This window comes from Pseudophryne corroboree, chromosome 6 (assembly GCF_028390025.1).
Source record: "Pseudophryne corroboree isolate aPseCor3 chromosome 6, aPseCor3.hap2, whole genome shotgun sequence".
NCBI classification, from domain to species: domain Eukaryota; kingdom Metazoa; phylum Chordata; class Amphibia; order Anura; family Myobatrachidae; genus Pseudophryne; species Pseudophryne corroboree.
The window spans coordinates 393,048,067-393,068,086 of NC_086449.1; the positions used below are offsets into that span (position 1 = coordinate 393,048,067).

General features: G+C 53.2%; 1 protein-coding gene across 5 annotated transcripts in view; it reads right to left on the reverse strand.

Moving 5' to 3' along the window:
• PRKCQ (protein kinase C theta) overlaps positions 1-19,759 on the reverse strand; it is a 347,815-nt gene extending 328,056 nt beyond the window's left edge. For 2 of the 5 annotated variants that reach the window (XM_063926808.1, XM_063926805.1), the window contains exons 1-2: positions 19,664-19,759; positions 19,216-19,322 (exon numbers count right to left, since the gene is read on the reverse strand). In XM_063926808.1, coding sequence (XP_063782878.1) covers positions 19,216-19,318 — 103 coding nt within the window. In that variant the 5' untranslated portion in view covers positions 19,319-19,322; positions 19,664-19,759. Of the gene's footprint in view, positions 1-19,215; positions 19,634-19,663 lie in introns of those variants that run through there. The other 3 variants (XM_063926807.1, XM_063926806.1, XM_063926809.1) reach the window with 3 other exon arrangements.
• Positions 19,760-20,020: the final 261 nt, after the last annotated feature.

The window sequence follows — 20,020 nt, forward strand, 5'->3', positions numbered from 1 at the left end:
TTTATATAATGCAGCGATAGAACAAAACTGGGTAATTACAGTTAGACAAAGAAGTACTGTAGGAAACTTACAATCTATAGGGAAATCTGTATACAGGTTTAGTATCCCATATCCAAATATCCGAAATACGGAATATTCCGAAATACGGACTTTTTGAGTGAGAGTGAGATAGTGAAACTTTTGTTTTTTGATGGCTCAATGTACACAAACTTTGTTTAATACATACAGTTATTAAAAATATTGTATTAAATGACCTTTAGGCTGTATGTATAAGGTGTATATGAAACATAAATGAATTGTGTGAATGTAGACACACTTTGTTTAATGCACAAAGTTATAAAAAATAGTGGCTAAAATTACCTTCAGGCTGTGTATATAAGGTGCATATAAAACACAAATGTATTCTGTGCTTAGATTTAGGTCCCATCGCCATGATATATCATTATGGTATGCAATTATTCCAAAATATGGAAAAATTCGATATCCAAAATACCTCTGGTCCCAAGCATTTTGGATAAGGGATACTCAACCTGTATTTAGCAGATGCACAGCAGAAAGCTGCAGTAAACTCCACCCCCTCCCTTTCCTCACAGCTTTCATTGGCTGCCTGGACACCACAGACTCTTCTCTCCCCAACTAATGACATCAACCCCTAGGAATGGCCATCAGTGGGGTAATTACAAAATAAAAAAGACAACTGAGAGACACTGGGTTACAACCCAGGATTTATTTCCTTATAAGCATAACTTCATTCTTTGCACACACTTCTATAGTGTATATTTTAATTAATATTTTGCTGCTGCTTATTTTTGTATTGGAATGTATTTTATTGAATATAATAAAAGTTAGATTTTAAAACAATAGTGCACCGTTTACAGACCTTTTTGTTGGATTATTATTATATTGCTATAGAACAGTTGGATATAAATAGCGTGACACGCGTAGCAGCGAGCCTGCAAGGGGCTCTTTTGTGCTCCCCACGCTGCCGCCATTCCAGCGGCCGGGATCCTGGCGCCTGTATGCTGGGCGCCGGTATACTGTAGTACACCCAACTGTACAGTGGATACACAATTCCCAGTGCAACAGAAACTGTCTCTTTTTCTGTTTCATATCTGCCCCATGTCATCTTCTTGTACTGTTATATTAATAATAGCTGGGTTTTGTCTTTTCTCTCAGTTTAATCATTTTTGACTAATGCCATTTTTTTGTACTATTATTTTAATGCTGAGTTTGCCCATCTGTAGCTTTATACTAAATTGCCATCCTAATATCTAACTGGAGCTGCTCTTTTCATCTGTTTCATTTATCTCCAATGCTGTTATTATTATCATCATTTGTTATTATTATTATTATTATTATTATTATTATTAATAATAATAATAATAATAATAATAATAATTATAGAGCTTTTATTTTATTCAAATTCTAATCTACAAACTGTGGCTTCTCTGTCTCTTTCACTTGCATCCAGTGACGTCTGATGTTTCTAGTTTACACGTAGCAGGTAAAGCACCTTTGCTTGTAGACTGTAACATTTTTGCTGTTTGTTAATAGCATATTGCAGTGTTTCCCAACCTTGGTCCTCAAGGCATATTAACATTAACAGTTCACGATTTAAGCCATACTTGAGCACACGTGACTTAATTAGTACCTTAGTTAGTGTGATTAACCATATGTGCTCATCAGGGGCGTCAGAACGTTTTTTGGTTGGGGGGGCAAGATAAAATCTCTCTTTGGCGCCCCTAGCTTCTGGCCACCATAGATGGGTCGCTTGCACCTGTATGGAACTCTTTGGAGCAGCTGGGAGTGAGTGGCCCCTTGTACACATTACACCTGGTAGAGCCCCTCATAAACATTATGCCAGGTAGAGCCCACATTGCACCTGGTGGAGCCCATTACACACATTGCACCTGGTAGAGTCCATTATACATATTACACCAGATATAGCCTATTATACACATTACGCCTGGTAGAGCACATTACACATTACATATTACGCCAGATATAGCCCATTATACACATCTACTAGATAGAGTGCCTCCTCCTCCTTATTGCTCCTCTCCCCACTCCTTCCCCACAGCCAGCAGCTATGTTGCTGCTTACCTCTGCTGTCACGATCAGCACATCTCCGCAGAGCATAAACACTTCAGGAAATGAGGTGGGGTTGGCGGAGCACATGGGGAAGATTCAGCGCTGTCTGCTGTGTAAAGTAATAGTAACGGTGACAGCTTAATTATTTTTGGTAAGCATATATAGATTTTTGGTGCCACTTGATGGGATAAACTTTGTAAAGGGGCAGCATGCGACGAAGGCACAAAAGAAGCGGCATGGCCACCCAATAGTAACCCCAAGGGAGTCAGTGGGTGACTCGGAAGGCAATGTAGCTAGCAGCCAGCTGTAAGATTGACAGTGAAAGGAGTCCCAGTGGGATAGGGCCCTGGGAATTTCCTCCCAGGCCCGGCACTATTATAGTGGTAACTGGTGGCAGAAGCAGTCAGTAGGTATCAAACTGGTAGCCTCTGCTCCCAATATAATAACAACTCATTCACAGTTCTTTAAATAAACAAAAAAAACATATAACACATCACACACAGTAATCTCATACCACACAGGGGGAGAGCAGGTGAGAGGCACATGGGTGGAGAGGCACACGGGGGGTGAGATAGAGAGAGAGCAGGTGAGAGGCACACAGGGGGTGAGATAGGGAGAGAGTAGGTGAGAGGTACACGGGAAAGAGCAGGTGAGAGGTACATGGGGAGAGACAGGGAGAGAGCAGGTGAGAGGTACATGGGGGGAGACAGGTAGAGATCAGGTGAGAGGCACACGAGGGAAAGACAGGTAGAGAGCAGGTGAGGGGTACACAGGGGAGAGACAGGGAGAGAGCAGGTGATAGGTACATGGGGGAGAGGTAGGTGAGAGGCACACAGGGGGAGAGGCAGGTGAGAGGCACATGGAGGGAGAGAGCAGGTGAGAGGCACACAGGGGAAGAGACAGGGAGAGAGCAGGTGAGAGGCACATGGCGGAGAGGCTGGGAGAGAGCAGGTGAGAGGCAACATGGAGGGAGAGGCAGGGAGAGAGCAGGTGAAAGGCACACAGGGGGAGAGGCAGGTAAGAGGCACATAGGGGAGAGACAGGGAGAGAAGAGGTGAGAGGGACACGGGGGAGAGGCAGGGAGTGAGCAGGTGAGAGGCACACAAAGGGAGAGACAGGGAGAGAGCAGGTGAGAGCACACGGAGGGAGAGAGTAGGTGAGAGGCACACGGAGGGAGAGGCAGGGAGAGAGCAGGTGAAAGGCACACAGGGGGAGAGGCAGGTAAGAGGCACATGGGGGAGAGGCAGGGAGTGAGCAGGTGAGAGGCACACAAAGGGAGAGACACGGAGAGAACCGGTAAGAGCACACAGAGGGAGAGAACAGGTGAGAGCATACGGAGGGAGAGAGCAGGTGAGAGGTACACGGGGAGAGACAGAGAGAGAGAGCAGGTGAGAGGCACACAGGGGAGAGACAGGGAGAGAGCAGGTGAGAGGTACATGGGGTAGAGACAGGGAGAGAGCAGGTGAGAGGTACACGGGGGGAGAGACAGGTAGAGATCAGGTGAGAGGCACACGAGGGAAAGACAGGTAGAGAGCAGGTGAGAGGTACACAGGGGAGAGACAGGGAGAGAGCAGGTGAAAGGCACACAGGGGGAGAGGCAGGTAAGAGGCACATGAGGGAGAGGCAGGGAGTGAGCAGGTGAGAGGCACACAAAGGGAGAGACACGGAGAGAACCGGTAAGAGCACACGGAGGGAGAGAACAGGTGAGAGCATACGGAGGGAGAGAGCAGGTGAGAGGTACACGGGGAGAGACAGAGAGAGAGCAGGTGAGAGGCACACGGGGGAGAGACAGGGAGAGAGCAGGTGAGAGGTACACAGGGGAGAGATAGGGAGAGAGCAGGTGATAGGTACATGGGGGAGAGGCTGGTGAGAGGCACACAGTTGGAGAAGCAGGTGAGAGGCACATGGCGGTAGAGGCAGGTGAGAGGCACATGGGAGGAGAGAGCAGGTGAGAGGCACACGGAGGGAGAGAGCAGGTGAGTGGCACACGGAGGGAGAGACAGGGAGAGAGCAGGGGAGAGGCACACGAGGGAAAGACAGGTAGAGAGCAGGTGAGAGGTACACAGGGGAGAGACAGGGAGAGAGCAGGTGATAGGTACATGGGGGAGAGGCTGGTGAGAGGCACACAGTTGGAGAGGCAGGTGAGAGGCACATGGCGGGAGAGGCAGGTGAGAGGCACACAGGAGGAGAGAGCAGGTGAGAGGCACACGGAGGGAGAGAGCAGGTGAGTGGCACACGGAGGGAGAGACAGGGAGAGAGCAGGGGAGAGGCACACAGCGGAGAAGCTGGGAGAGAGCAGGTGAGAGGCACACAAGGGAGAGGCTGGGAGAGAGCAGGTGAGAGGTACACGGCGGAGAGGCTGGGAGAGAGCAGGTGAGAGGCACACGGAGGGAGAGGCAGGGAGAGAGCAGGTGAAATGCACACAGGGGGAGAGGCAGGTAAGAGGCACATGGGGAGGTGCAGGGAGAAAGGAGGTGAGAGGGACATGGGGGGAGAAGCAGGGAGTGAGCAGGTGAGAGGCACACAAAGGGAGAGACAGGGAGAGAGCAAGTGAGAGCACACGGAGGGAGAGAGCAGGTGAGAATTACACGGGGGAGAGACAGGGAGAGAGCAAGTGAGAGGTACATGGGGGAGAGAGCAGGTGAGAGGTACATGGGGGAGAGACAGGGAGAGTTCTCAAAAAAAACAAAACATACAACACATCACACACAATAATCTCAAACCCCACAGAGGGAGAGCAGGTGAGAGGCACATGGGGGGGGGGGGGGGGGGCGAGATAGGGAGAGAGCAGGTGAGAGGCACACAGGGGGTGAGATATGGAGAGAGTAGGTGAGAGGTACACGGGAGAGAGCGGGTGAGACGTACACAGGGGAGAGACAGGGAGAGAGCAGGTGATAGGTACACTGGGGGGAGAGGCAGGTGAGCGGCACACAGGGGGAGAGGCACATGGGAGGAGAGAGCAGGTGAGAGACACATGGAGGGAGAGACAGGGAGAGAGCAGGTGAGAGGCACACGGGGGAAGAGACAAGGAGAGAGCAGGTGAGAGGCACACGGCGGAGAGGCTGGGAGAGAGCAGGTGAGAGGCACACGGAGGGGGAGGCAGGGAGAGAGCAGGTGAAAGGCACATGGGGGAGAGGCAGGGAGAGAGGAGGTGAGAGGGACATGGTGGGAGAGGCAGGGAGTGAACAGGTGAGAGACACACAAAGGGAGAGACAGGGAGAGAGCAGGTGAGAGGTACACGGGAAGAGACAGGGAGAGAGCAGGTGAGAGGTACACAGGGAGAGCAGGTGAGAGGTACATGGGGGAGAGACAAGGAAAGAGCAGGTAAGGTACACTGAGGAGAGAGCAGGTGCGAGGTATATGGGGGAGAGCAGGTGAGAGGTATACGGGGGAGAGACAGGGAGAGCAGGTGAGAGGTACATGGAGGGAGAGAGCAGGTGAGAGGTACATGGGGGAGATACAGGGAGAGAGCAGGTGAGAGGTACACGGGGAGAGCAGGTGAGAGGTACATGGGGTAGAGACAGGGAGAGAGCAGGTGAGAGGTAAATGAGGGAGAAACAAGGAAAGAGCAGGTGAGGTACACTGAGGAGTTAGCAGGTGAGAGGTATACAGGGGAGAGCAGGTGAGAGGTATACGGGGGAGCGACAGGGAGAGCAGGTGAGAGGTACATGGAGGGAGAGAGCAGGTGAGAGGTACATGGGGGAGATACAGGAAGAGAGCAGGTGAGCGGTACACGGGGGAGAGAGCAGGTGAGAGGTACATGGGGGAGAGACAGGGAGAGAGCAAGTGAGAGGTACATGGGGGAGAGACAGGGAGAGAGCAGGTGAGAGGCACACGGAGGGAGAGGCAGGGAGAGAGCAGGTGAAAGGCACACAGGGGGAGAGGCAGGTAAGAGGCACATGGGGGAGAGGCAGGGAGTGAGCAGGTGAGAGGCACACAAAGGGAGAGACACGGAGAGAACCGGTAAGAGCACACAGAGGGAGAGAACAGGTGAGAGCATACGGAGGGAGAGAGCAGGTGAGAGGTACACGGGGAGAGACAGAGAGAGAGAGCAGGTGAGAGGCACACAGGGGAGAGACAGGGAGAGAGCAGGTGAGAGGTACATGGGGTAGAGACAGGGAGAGAGCAGGTGAGAGGTACACGGGGGGAGAGACAGGTAGAGATCAGGTGAGAGGCACACGAGGGAAAGACAGGTAGAGAGCAGGTGAGAGGTACACAGGGGAGAGACAGGGAGAGAGCAGATGAAAGGCACACAGGGGGAGAGGCAGGTAAGAGGCACATGAGGGAGAGGCCGGGAGTGAGCAGGTGAGAGGCACACAAAGGGAGAGACACGGAGAGAACCGGTAAGAGCACACGGAGGGAGAGAACAGGTGAGAGCATACGGAGGGAGAGAGCAGGTGAGAGGTACACGGGGAGAGACAGAGAGAGAGCAGGTGAGAGGCACACGGGGGAGAGACAGGGAGAGAGCAGGTGAGAGGTACATGGGGGAGAGACAGGGAGAGAGCAGGTGAGAGGTACACGAGGGAAAGACAGGTAGAGAGCAGGTGAGAGGTACACAGGGGAGAGATAGGGAGAGAGCAGGTGATAGGTACATGGGGGAGAGGCTGGTGAGAGGCACACAGTTGGAGAAGCAGGTGAGAGGCACATGGCGGTAGAGGCAGGTGAGAGGCACATGGGAGGAGAGAGCAGGTGAGAGGCACACGGAGGGAGAGAGCAGGTGAGTGGCACACGGAGGGAGAGACAGGGAGAGAGCAGGGGAGAGGCACACGAGGGAAAGACAGGTAGAGAGCAGGTGAGAGGTACACAGGGGAGAGACAGGGAGAGAGCAGGTGATAGGTACATGGGGGAGAGGCTGGTGAGAGGCACACAGTTGGAGAGGCAGGTGAGAGGCACATGGCGGGAGAGGCAGGTGAGAGGCACACAGGAGGAGAGAGCAGGTGAGAGGCACACAGGAGGAGAGAGCAGGTGAGAGGCACACGGAGGGAGAGAGCAGGTGAGTGGCACACGGAGGGAGAGACAGGGAGAGAGCAGGGGAGAGGCACACAGCGGAGAAGCTGGGAGAGAGCAGGTGAGAGGCACACAAGGGAGAGGCTGGGAGAGAGCAGGTGAGAGGCACACGGCGGAGAGGCTGGGAGAGAGCAGGTGAGAGGCACACGGAGGGAGAGGCAGGGAGAGAGCAGGTGAAAGGCACACAGGGGGAGAGGCAGGTAAGAGGCACATGGGGAGGGGCAGGGAGAAAGGAGGTGAGAGGGACATGGGGGGAGAAGCAGGGAGTGAGCAGGTGAGAGGCACACAAAGGGAGAGACAGGGAGAGAGCAAGTGAGAGCACACGGAGGGAGAGAGCAGGTGAGAATTACACGGGGGAGAGACAGGGAGAGAGCAAGTGAGAGGTACATGGGGGGAGAGAGCAGGTGAGAGGTACATGGGGGAGAGACAGGGAGAGTTCTCAAAAAAAACAAAACATACAACACATCACACACAATAATCTCAAACCCCACAGAGGGAGAGCAGGTGAGAGGCACATGGGGTGGGGGGGGGGGGGGCGAGATAGGGAGAGAGCAGGTGAGAGGCACACAGGGGGTGAGATATGGAGAGAGTAGGTGAGAGGTACACGGGAGAGAGCGGGTGAGACGTACACAGGGGAGAGACAGGGAGAGAGCAGGTGATAGGTACACTGGGGGGAGAGGCAGGTGAGAGGCACACAGGGGGAGAGGCACATGGGAGGAGAGAGCAGGTGAGAGACACACGGAGGGAGAGACAGGGAGAGAGCAGGTGAGAGGCACACGGGGGAAGAGACAAGGAGAGAGCAGGTGAGAGGCACACGGCGGAGAGGCTGGGAGAGAGCAGGTGAGAGGCACACGGAGGGGGAGGCAGGGAGAGAGCAGGTGAAAGGCACATGGGGGAGAGGCAGGGAGAGAGGAGGTGAGAGGGACATGGTGGGAGAGGCAGGGAGTGAACAGGTGAGAGACACACAAAGGGAGAGACAGGGAGAGAGCAGGTGAGAGGTACACGGGAAGAGACAGGGAGAGAGCAGGTGAGAGGTACACAGGGAGAGCAGGTGAGAGGTACATGGGGGAGAGACAAGGAAAGAGCAGGTAAGGTACACTGAGGAGAGAGCAGGTGCGAGGTATATGGGGGAGAGCAGGTGAGAGGTATACGGGGGAGAGACAGGGAGAGCAGGTGAGAGGTACATGGAGGGAGAGAGCAGGTGAGAGGTACATGGGGGAGATACAGGGAGAGAGCAGGTGAGAGGTACACGGGGAGAGCAGGTGAGAGGTACATGGGGTAGAGACAGGGAGAGAGCAGGTGAGAGGTAAAATAAGAATTTACTTACCGATAATTCTATTTCTCGGAGTCCGTAGTGGATGCTGGGGTTCCTGAAAGGACCATGGGGAATAGCGGCTCCGCAGGAGACAGGGCACAAAAGTAAAGCTTTTACAGGTCAGGTGGTGTGTACTGGCTCCTCCCCCTATGACCCTCCTCCAGACTCCAGTTAGGTACTGTGCCCGGACGAGCGTACACAATAAGGGAGGATTTTGAATCCCGGGTAAGACTCATACCAGCCACACCAATCACACCGTACAACTTGTGATCTAAACCCAGTTAACAGTATGATAACAGAGGAGCCTCTGAAAGATGGCTTCCTAAACAATAACCCGAATTAGTTAACAATAACTATGTACAAGTATTGCAGATAATCCGCACTTGGGATGGGCGCCCAGCATCCACTACGGACTCCGAGAAATAGAATTATCGGTAAGTAAATTCTTATTTTCTCTATCGTCCTAAGTGGATGCTGGGGTTCCTGAAAGGACCATGGGGATTATACCAAAGCTCCCAAACGGGCGGGAGAGTGCGGATGACTCTGCAGCACCGAATGAGAGAACTCCAGGTCCTCCTTTGCCAGGGTATCAAATTTGTAAAAATTTACAAACGTGTTCTCCCCTGACCACGTAGCTGCTCGGCAGAGTTGTAATGCCGAGACCCCTCGGGCAGCCGCCCAAGATGAGCCCACCTTCCTTGCGGAATGGGCCTTAACAGATTTAGGCTGTGGCAGGCCTGCCACAGAATGTACAAGTTGAATTTTGTTACAAATCCAACGAGCAATCGACTGCTTAGAAGCAGACGCACCCAACTTGTTGGGTGCATACAGTATAAACAGCGAGTCAGATTTTCTGACTCCAGCCGTCCTTTAAATGTATATTTTTAAGGCTCTGACAACGTCCAACAACTTGGAGTCCTTCAAGTCGTCTGTAGCCGCAGGCACTACAATAGGCTGGTTCAGGTGAAACGCTGATACCACCTTAGGGAGAAAATGCGGACGCGTCCGCAGCTCTGCCCTATGTCGAATGGAAAATTAAATAAGGGCTTTTATAAAACAAAGCCGCCAGTTCAGATACTCTCCCGGCCGAAGCCAGGGCCAGTAACATAGTCACTTTCCATGTGAGATATTTCAAATCCACATTCTTTAGTGGTTCAAACCAATTGGATTTGAGGAAATCTAAAACTACATTTAGATCCCACGGTGCCACCTTAGGCACCACAGGAGGCTGTATATGCAGTACTCCTTTGATAAAAATCTGGACCTCAGGGACTGAGGCCAATTCTTTTTGGAAGAATATTGATAGGGCCGAAATTTGAACCTTAATAGATCCCAATTTGAGACCCATAGACCATCCTGATTGCAGGAAATGTAGGAAAACGACCCAGTTGAAATTCCTCCATCGGAGCACTCCGCTGCTCGCACCACGCAACATATTTTCGCCAAATACGGCGATAATGCTTCGCGGTGACTTCCTTCCTTGCCTTTATCAAGGTAGGAATGACTTCTTCTGGAATGCCTTTTCCTTTTAGGATCTGGCATTCAACGCCATGCCGTCAAACGCAGCCGCGGTAAGCCTTGAAAAAGACAAGTACCCTGCTGAAGCAGGTCCCTTCTCAGAAGTAGAGGCCACGGATCGTCCGTGACCATCTCTTGAAGTTCCGGGTACCAAGTCCTTCTTGGCCAATCCGGAGCCACTAGTCTTACTCCTCTTTGCCGTATAATCCTCAATACCTTTGGTATGAGAGGCAGAGGAGGAAACACATATACCGACTGGTACACCCAAGGTGTTACCAGCACGTCCACAGCTATTGCCTGCGGATCTCTTAACCTGGCGCAATACCTGTCCAGTGTTTTGTTGAGGCGAGACGCCATCATGTCCACCATTGGTTTTACCCAACGGTTTAATAGCATGTGGAAAACTTCTGGATGAAGTCCCCACTCTCCCGGGTGAAGGTCGTGTCTGCTGAGGAAGTCTGCTTCCCAGTTGTCCACGCCCGGGATGAATACTGCTGACAGTGCTATCACGTGATACTCCGCCCAGCGAAGGATCCTGGCAGCTTCTGCCATTGCCCTCCTGCTTCTTGTGCCGCCCTGTCTGTTTACATGGGCGACTGCCGTGATGTTGTCCGACTGGATCAACACCGGTCTTCCTTGAAGCAGAGGTTCCGCCTGGCTTAGAGCATTGTAGATTGCTCTTAGTTCCAGAATGCTTATGTGAAGAGACTTTTTCAGGCTCGACCACACTCCCTGGAAATTTCTTCCCTGTGTGACTGCTCCCCAGCCTCTCAGGCTGGCCTCCGTGGTCACCAGGATCCAATCCTGCATGCCGAATCTGCGGCCCTCCAATAGATGAGCCTCCTGCAACCACCACAGAAGGGATACCCTTGTCCTCGGCGACAGGGTTATCCGCAGGTGCATCTGAAGATGCGACCCTGACCATTTGTCCAACAGATCCCTTTGCATGGAATCTGCCGAAAGGGATTGCTTCGTAAGAAGCTACCATTTTTTCCCAGGACTCTTGTGCATTGATGTACAGACACCTTTCCTGGTTTTAGGAGGTTCCTGACCAGGTCAGATAACTCCTTGGCTTTTTCTTCGGGAAGAAAAACCTTTTTCTGAACTGTGTCCAGAATCATCCCCAGGAACAGCAGACGAGTTGTCGGCATTAATTGGGATTTTGGAATATTCAGAATCCATCCGTGCTGCTTTAGCACCTCTTGAGATAGTGCTAAACCCATCTCTAGCTGTTCTCTGGACCTTGCCCTTATTAGGAGATCGTCCAAGTATGGGATAATTAATACGCCTTTTCTTCGAAGAAGAAATATTATCTCGGCCATTACCTTTGTAAAGACCCGAGGTGCCGTGGACAAACCAAACGGCAGCGTCTGAAACTGATAGTGACAGTTTTGTACAACGAACCTGAGGTACCCCTGGTGTGAGGGGTAATTGGAACGTGGAGATACGCATCCTTGATGTCCAAGGATACCATAAAGTCCCCTTCTTCCAGGTTCGCTATCACTGCTCTGAGTGACTCCATCTTGAACTTGAACTTCTTTATGTACAGGTTCAAGGACTTCAGATTTAGAATAGGCCTTACCGAGCCATCCGGCTTCGGTACCACAAAAAGAGTGGAATAATACCCCTTCCCTTGTTGTAGAAGAGGTACCTTGACTATCACCTGCTGAGAATACAGCTTGTGAATGGCTTCCAAAACCGTCTCCCTTTCTGAGGGGGACGTTGGTAAAGCAGACTTCAGGAAACGGCGAGGTGGCTCTGTCTCTAATTTCAACCTGTACCCCTGAGATATTATCTGCAGGATCCAGGGATTTACCTGCGAGTGAGCCCACTGCGCGCTGTAATTCTTGAGACGACCGCCTACCGCCCCCGAGTCCGCTTGCGAAGCCCCAGCGTCATGCTGAGGCTTTTGTAGAAGCCGGGGAGGGCTTCTGTTCCTGGGAAGGAGCTGCCTGTTGCTGTCTCTTCCCTCGTCCTCTGCCTCGTGGCAGATATGAATAGCCCTTTGCTCTCTTATTTTTAAAGGAACGAAAGGGCTGCGGTTGAAAGGTCGGTGCCTTTTTCAGTTGGGGAGTGACTTGAGGTAGAAAGGTGGATTTCCCGGCCGTAGCCGTGGCCACCAAATCCGATAGACCGACCCCAAATAACTCCTCTACGCATCGTGTCCATAAAGCTCTTCTGGCCGAAATGGACATAGCACTTACCCGTGATGCCAGTGTGCAGATATCTCTCTGTGCATCACGCATATAAAGAAATGCATCCTTTATTTGTTCTAACGACAGTAAAATATTGTCCCTGTCCAGGGTATCAATATTTTCGATCAGGGACTCTGACCAAACTACCCCAGCACTGCACATCCAGGCAGTCGCAATAGCTGGTCGTAGTATAACACCTGCATGTGTGTATATACCTTTTTGGATATTTTCCATCCTCCTATCTGATGGATCTTTAAGTGCGGCCGTCTCAGGAGAGGGTAACGCCACTTGTTTTGATGAGCGTGTTAGCGCTTTGTCCACCCTAGGAGGTGTTTCCCAGCGCTCCCTAACCTCTGGCGGGAAAGGGTATAAAGCCAATAACTTCTTTGAAATTAGCAGTTTTTTATCGGGGCACCCCACGCTTCATCACACACGTCATTTAATTCTTCTGATTCGGTAAAAACTACTGGTAGTTTTTTCACACCCCACATAATACCCTGTTTAGTGGTACCTGTAGTATCAGCTAAATGTAACATCTCCTTTATTGCCAAAATCATATAACGTGTGGCCCTACTGGAAAATACGGTTGATTCGTCACCTTCACCACCGGAATCAGTGCCTGTGTCTGGGTCTGTGTCGACCGACTGAGGCAAGGGGCGTTTTACAGCCCCTGACGGTGTTTGAGGCGCCTGGACAGGCACTAATTGAGTGTCCGGCCGCCTCATGTCGGCAAACGACTGCTTAAGCGAGTTGACGCTATCCCGTAATTCCACAAATAAAGGCATCCATTCTGGTGTCGACCCCCTAGAAGGTGACATCCTCATATTTGGCAATTGCTCCGCCTCCACACCAATAACGTCCTCATACATGTCGACACACACGTACCGACACACAGCAGACACACAGGGAATGCTCTATACGAAGACAGGACCCACTAGCCCTTTGGGGAGACAGAGGGAGAGTCTGCCAGCACACACCAAAAAAGCGCTATATATGACAGGGATAGCCTTATGATTAAGTGCTCCCTTATAGCTGCTTTTATATTAATATATTGCCATTTATTTTGCCCCCCCTCTCTGTTATACCCTGTTTCTGTAGTGCAGTGCAGGGGAGAGACCTGGGAGCCTTCCTGACCAGCGGAGCTGTGACAGAAAATGGCGCCGTGTGCTGAGGAGATAGGCCCCGCCCCTTTTCCGGCGGGCTCGTCTCCCGCTATTTAGTACATTTAGGCAGGGGTAAATATCTCCATATAGCCTCTGGGGCTATATGTGAGGTATTTTTAGCCTTTTTAAAGGTTTTCATTTGCCTCCCAGGGCGCCCCCCCCCCAGCGCCCTGCACCCTCAGTGACTGCCGTGTGAAGTGTGCGGAGAGGAAAATGGCGCACAGCTGCAGTGCTGTGCGCTACCTTAAGAAGACTGCAGGAGTCTTCAGCCGCCGATTCTGGACCTCTTCTTGCTTCAGCATCTGTGAGGGGGCCGGCGGCGAGGCTCCGGTGACCATCCAGGCTGTACCTGTGATCGTCCCTCTGGAGCTTCATGTCCAGTAGCCAAGAAGCCAATCCATCCTGCACGCAGGTGAGTTCACTTCTTCTCCCCTCTGTCCCTCGTTGCAGTGATCCTGTTGCCAGCAGGAATCACTGTAAAATAAAAAACCTAAGCTAAACTCTCTAAGCAGCTCTTTATGAGAGCCACCTAGAATTGCACCCTTCTCGGCCGGGCACAAAAATCTAACTGGAGTCTGGAGGAGGGTCATAGGGGGAGGAGCCAGTACACACCACCTGACCTGTAAAAGCTTTACTTTTGTGCCCTGTCTCCTGCGGAGCCGCTATTCCCCATGGTCCTTTCAGGAACCCCAGCATCCACTTAGGACGATAGAGAAATGGGGGAGAAACAAGGAAAGAGCAGGTGAGGTACACTGAGGAGTTAGCAGGTGAGAGGTATACAGGGGAGAGCAGGTGAGAGGTATACGGGGGAGCGACAGGGAGAGCAGGTGAGAGGTACATGGAGGGAGAGAGCAGGTGAGAGGTACATGGGGGAGATACAGGGAGAGAGCAGGTGAGCGGTACACGGGGGAGAGAGCAGGTGAGAGGTACATGGGGGAGAGACAGGGAGAGAGCAAGTGAGAGGTACATGGGGGAGAGACAGGGAGAGAGCAGGTGAGAGGCACACGGAGGGAGAGGCAGGGAGAGAGCAGGTGAAAGGCACACAGGGGGAGAGGCAGGTAAGAGGCACATGGGGGAGAGGCAGGGAGTGAGCAGGTGAGAGGCACACAAAGGGAGAGACACGGAGAGAACCGGTAAGAGCACACAGAGGGAGAGAACAGGTGAGAGCATACGGAGGGAGAGAGCAGGTGAGAGGTACACGGGGAGAGACAGAGAGAGAGAGAGCAGGTGAGAGGCACACAGGGGAGAGAAAGGGAGAGAGCAGGTGAGAGGTACATGGGGTAGAGACAGGGAGAGAGCAGGTGAGAGGTACACGGGGGGAGAGACAGGTAGAGATCAGGTGAGAGGCACACGAGGGAAAGACAGGTAGAGAGCAGGTGAGAGGTACACAGGGGAGAGACAGGGAGAGAGCAGATGAAAGGCACACAGGGGGAGAGGCAGGTAAGAGGCACATGAGGGAGAGGCAGGGAGTGAGCAGGTGAGAGGCACACAAAGGGAGAGACACGGAGAGAACCGGTAAGAGCACACGGAGGGAGAGAACAGGTGAGAGCATACGGAGGGAGAGAGCAGGTGAGAGGTACACGGGGAGAGACAGAGAGAGAGCAGGTGAGAGGCACACGGGGGAGAGACAGGGAGAGAGCAGGTGAGAGGTACATGGGGGAGAGACAGGGAGAGAGCAGGTGAGAGGTACACGAGGGAAAGACAGGTAGAGAGCAGGTGAGAGGTACACAGGGGAGAGATAGGGAGAGAGCAGGTGATAGGTACATGGGGGAGAGGCTGGTGAGAGGCACACAGTTGGAGAAGCAGGTGAGAGGCACATGGCGGTAGAGGCAGGTGAGAGGCACATGGGAGGAGAGAGCAGGTGAGAGGCACACGGAGGGAGAGAGCAGGTGAGTGGCACACGGAGGGAGAGACAGGGAGAGAGCAGGGGAGAGGCACACGAGGGAAAGACAGGTAGAGAGCAGGTGAGAGGTACACAGGGGAGAGACAGGGAGAGAGCAGGTGATAGGTACATGGGGGAGAGGCTGGTGAGAGGCACACAGTTGGAGAGGCAGGTGAGAGGCACATGGCGGGAGAGGCAGGTGAGAGGCACACAGGAGGAGAGAGCAGGTGAGAGGCACACGGAGGGAGAGAGCAGGTGAGTGGCACACGGAGGGAGAGACAGGGAGAGAGCAGGGGAGAGGCACACAGCGGAGAAGCTGGGAGAGAGCAGGTGAGAGGCACACAAGGGAGAGGCTGGGAGAGAGCAGGTGAGAGGCACACGGCGGAGAGGCTGGGAGAGAGCAGGTGAGAGGCACACGGAGGGAGAGGCAGGGAGAGAGCAGGTGAAAGGCACACAGGGGGAGAGGCAGGTAAGAGGCACATGGGGAGGGGCAGGGAGAAAGGAGGTGAGAGGGACATGGGGGGAGAAGCAGGGAGTGAGCAGGTGAGAGGCACACAAAGGGAGAGACAGGGAGAGAGCAAGTGAGAGCACACGGAGGGAGAGAGCAGGTGAGAATTACACGGGGGAGAGACAGGGAGAGAGCAAGTGAGAGGTACATGGGGGGAGAGAGCAGGTGAGAGGTACATGGGGGAGAGACAGGGAGAGTTCTCAAAAAAAAAAAAAACATACAACACATCACACACAATAATCTCAAACCCCACAGAGGGAGAGCAGGTGAGAGGCACATGGGGGGGGGGGGGGGGGGGCGAGATAGGGAGAGAGCAGGTGAGAGGCACACAGGGGGTGAGATATGGAGAGAGTAGGTGAGAGGTACACGGGAGAGAGTGGGTGAGACGTACACAGGGGAGAGACAGGGAGAGAGCAGGTGATAGGTACACTGGGGGGAGAGGCAGGTGAGAGGCACACAGGGGGAGAGGCACATGGGAGGAGAGAGCAGGTGAGAGACACACGGAGGGAGAGACAGGGAGAGAGCAGGTGAGAGGCACACGGGGGAAGAGACAAGGAGAGAGCAGGTGAGAGGCACACGGCGGAGAGGCTGGGAGAGAGCAGGTGAGAGGCACACGGAGGGGGAGGCAGGGAGAGAGCAGGTGAAAGGCACATGGGGGAGAGGCAGGGAGAGAGGAGGTGAGAGGGACATGGTGGGAGAGGCAGGGAGTGAACAGGTGAGAGACACACAAAGGGAGAGACAGGGAGAGAGCAGGTGAGAGGTACACGGGAAGAGACAGGGAGAGAGCAGGTGAGAGGTACACAGGGAGAGCAGGTGAGAGGTACATGGGGGAGAGACAAGGAAAGAGCAGGTAAGGTACACTGAGGAGAGAGCAGGTGCGAGGTATATGGGGGAGAGCAGGTGAGAGGTATACGGGGGAGAGACAGGGAGAGCAGGTGAGAGGTACATGGAGGGAGAGAGCAGGTGAGAGGTACATGGGGGAGATACAGGGAGAGAGCAGGTGAGAGGTACACGGGGAGAGCAGGTGAGAGGTACATGGGGTAGAGACAGGGAGAGAGCAGGTGAGAGGTAAATGGGGGAGAAACAAGGAAAGAGCAGGTGAGGTACACTGAGGAGTTAGCAGGTGAGAGGTATACAGGGGAGAGCAGGTGAGAGGTATACGGGGGAGCGACAGGGAGAGCAGGTGAGAGGTACATGGAGGGAGAGAGCAGGTGAGAGGTACATGGGGGAGATACAGGGAGAGAGCAGGTGAGCGGTACACGGGGGAGAGAGCAGGTGAGAGGTACATGGGGAGAGACAGGGAGAGAGCAAGTGAGAGGCACATGGGGGAGAGACAAGGAAAGAGCAGGTGAGGTACACTGAGGAGAGAGCAGGTGAGAGGTATACGGGGGAGAGCAGGTGAGAGGTATACGGGGGAGAGCAGGTGAGAGGTATACGGGGGAGAGACAGGGAGAGCAGGTGAGAGGTACATGGAGGGAGAGGGCAGGTGAGAGGTACATGGGGGAGATACAGGGAGAGAGCAGGTGAGAGGTACACGTGGGAGAGAAAGGGAGAGAGCAGGTGAGAGGCACACGGGGGAGAGAGCAGGTGAGAAGCAGGGAGAGAGTAGGTGAGAGGCACACGGGGGGGGGGAGCAGGTGAGAGGCACACGGGTGGAGAGGCAGTAGAGAGGCACATGGGGGGAGAGAGGAGGTGAGAGGCACACGGGGGCGAGACAGGGAGAGAGCAGGTGAGAGGCACATGGGGGGAGAGAGGAGGTGAGGAATCGAACTCATGCTGCAGCAGCCTGAATGGATAAAATTAAATAGACGGTAGTGTGGAGCAAAGACGTTTATGAATTAATGTATTAGCCTCATGCAGCATACCTAAATAAAAGACCCCTGGGATATGATGGCGCTGGCGGCCAGCACGTTCCAACTGCACTTTCTCCACTCGAATGTGGCGTCCTGCCCCAGCACAATTTCTGCATATTGTAATGAGCGGTGTGACGTCATGACGCCCCGACCCTCATTACATATGCACTGAAGACTAACCGGAGGAAGAGCCGCGTCTGCAGCAGCACTGATCACTGTGATCAGTGAGTGCTGTAGTTAGCTACAGTGGCGTAAGTTCGTCCCAGTCGCCCGGAGGCATGATAAATGTTGGTGCCCCCCTACATATACACATACACACACATACCATATGTAGCTATCCGGCACTAAGGGTGAACAGTAGCAGCGTGCTCAGGTACCTTTCCCAGTAGTAATATAGATACACATACAAAGTGGACGCACACCAAGTCAGTTATTACAATAAAACAGACACCAGCATACCATTATAGTACACCTACAGTGCTCCCTCACCCGCCAGCAGGTCTCGATGGAGATGCTTTGGCGCAGTGGTGTGCCGATATAATTAGTGTTCACTGTAGGATTTTTTTTACGGCAGGGTGCTGATCACGGGGAGGGATGGGCAAACTTAGGTACATACTATAATGCTTGGTGCTCCCATACCTATGGGCCAAAACATGGACAGTGCGCGCCGAAGGCGCGCTCCAAAAATCTAGCGGCGTTGTTTCATAATAGGGGCCAAACACTTTATTACAACACGGTGGTGCACCTAATACACATTGCACCAGATAGAACCTCCTACACACTGCGACAGATAGAGCACGTTATACACATTGCACCAGGTAGAGAGCACTGAGGCACACTGCACCAGGTAGAGAGCACTGAGGCACACTGCACCAGGTAGAGAGCACTGAGGCACACTGCACCAGGTAGAGAGCACTGAGGCACACTGCACCAGGTAGAGAGCACTGAGGCACACTGCACCAGGTAGAGAGCACTGAGGCACACTGCACCAGGTAGAGAGCACTGAGACACACTGCACCAGGTAGAGAGCACTGAGACACACTGCACCAGGTAGAGAGCACTGAGGCACACTGCACCAGGTAGAGAGCACTGAGACACACTGCACCAGGTAGAGAGCACTGAGGCACACTGCACCAGGTAGAGAGCACTGAGGCACACTGCACCAGGTAGAGAGCACTGAGACACACTGCACCAGGTAGAGAGCACTGAGGCACACTGCACCAGGTAGAGAGCACTGAGGCACACTGCACCAGGTAGAGAGCACTGAGGCACACTGCACCAGGTAGAGAGCACTGAGACACACTGCACCAGGTAGAGAGCACTGAGACACACTGCACCAGGTAGAGAGCACTGAGGCACACTGCACCAGGTAGAGAGCACTGAGACACACTGCACCAGGTAGAGAGCACTGAGGCACACTGCACCAGGTAGAGAGCACTGAGGCACACTGCACCAGGTAGAGAGCACTGAGACACACTGCACCAGGTAGAGAGCACTGAGGCACACTGCACCAGGTAGAGAGCACTGAGGCACACTGCACCAGGTAGAGAGCACTGAGGCACACTGCACCAGGTAGAGAGCACTGAGGCACACTGCACCAGGTAGAGAGCACTGAGATTGAAGTTTACAGCTGCAAAATACTTACAAGGTTAATTTAGCCCAGGGGGACTCTCATGTGCTTACCGGGTCCGGCGGCGCACGGCTGGGTCTGGCGGCGTGGCGGGGTACGGCAGGCAGAAAACGGCGGGTTGGTAGGGCGCACAAAAACGGGCAGGGTGGGATTCATCTGTCTAAAAAAAGGTGCAGACACCTAGCGTGAACACTAGATATATATATAAAAAAAACACAAACGCCTCATTCACTTAAACACACACACACACGTCTCTTTCACTTACACACACAAGTCTCTCTTACATACACATGCCTCCCACTTACACACACATACATGCCTCTCACTTACATACACATGTCTCTCACTTACACACACACACATCACTCACACACATGCCTTTTACTTGAATGCACAACTTTCATTAAAAACACACACACACCTCACTTAAAAACAAGCACACACAAAACACAGTGCTTCCCCCCAAATACACCTCTCCCCTACCCCCCACACAGTGTCTACCTTTGGCTTTCATCATCAGGCTGACGGAGCAGAGAGCTTCCCTCGGCTGGCTAGAAGAGGAGCTGTGCTCTGGAGCTCCCCCTAGCTGCAGCCAGTGCCATCTCTCCCTACAGGAGGCAGCTTCCGTGTCAGTGACTGCTCCTCCGTCCACAATAGCAGCGCAGTTCTCAGGCTGCGGGAGACAGTGGAGGAGATGCGCCCCCTTGTGGTCAGGAGCCCGGCGGCAGCCGACTCCACTGCCTCCCACAGTTCCGCCCCTGGTTAGCTATACAGTAGGGACACAGCCTCTATCGCGTCTAGAGTGCCCTCTATATGCGGCGCTACTCAGTCAGCAATCATAGTATGCGACAGTGCTAA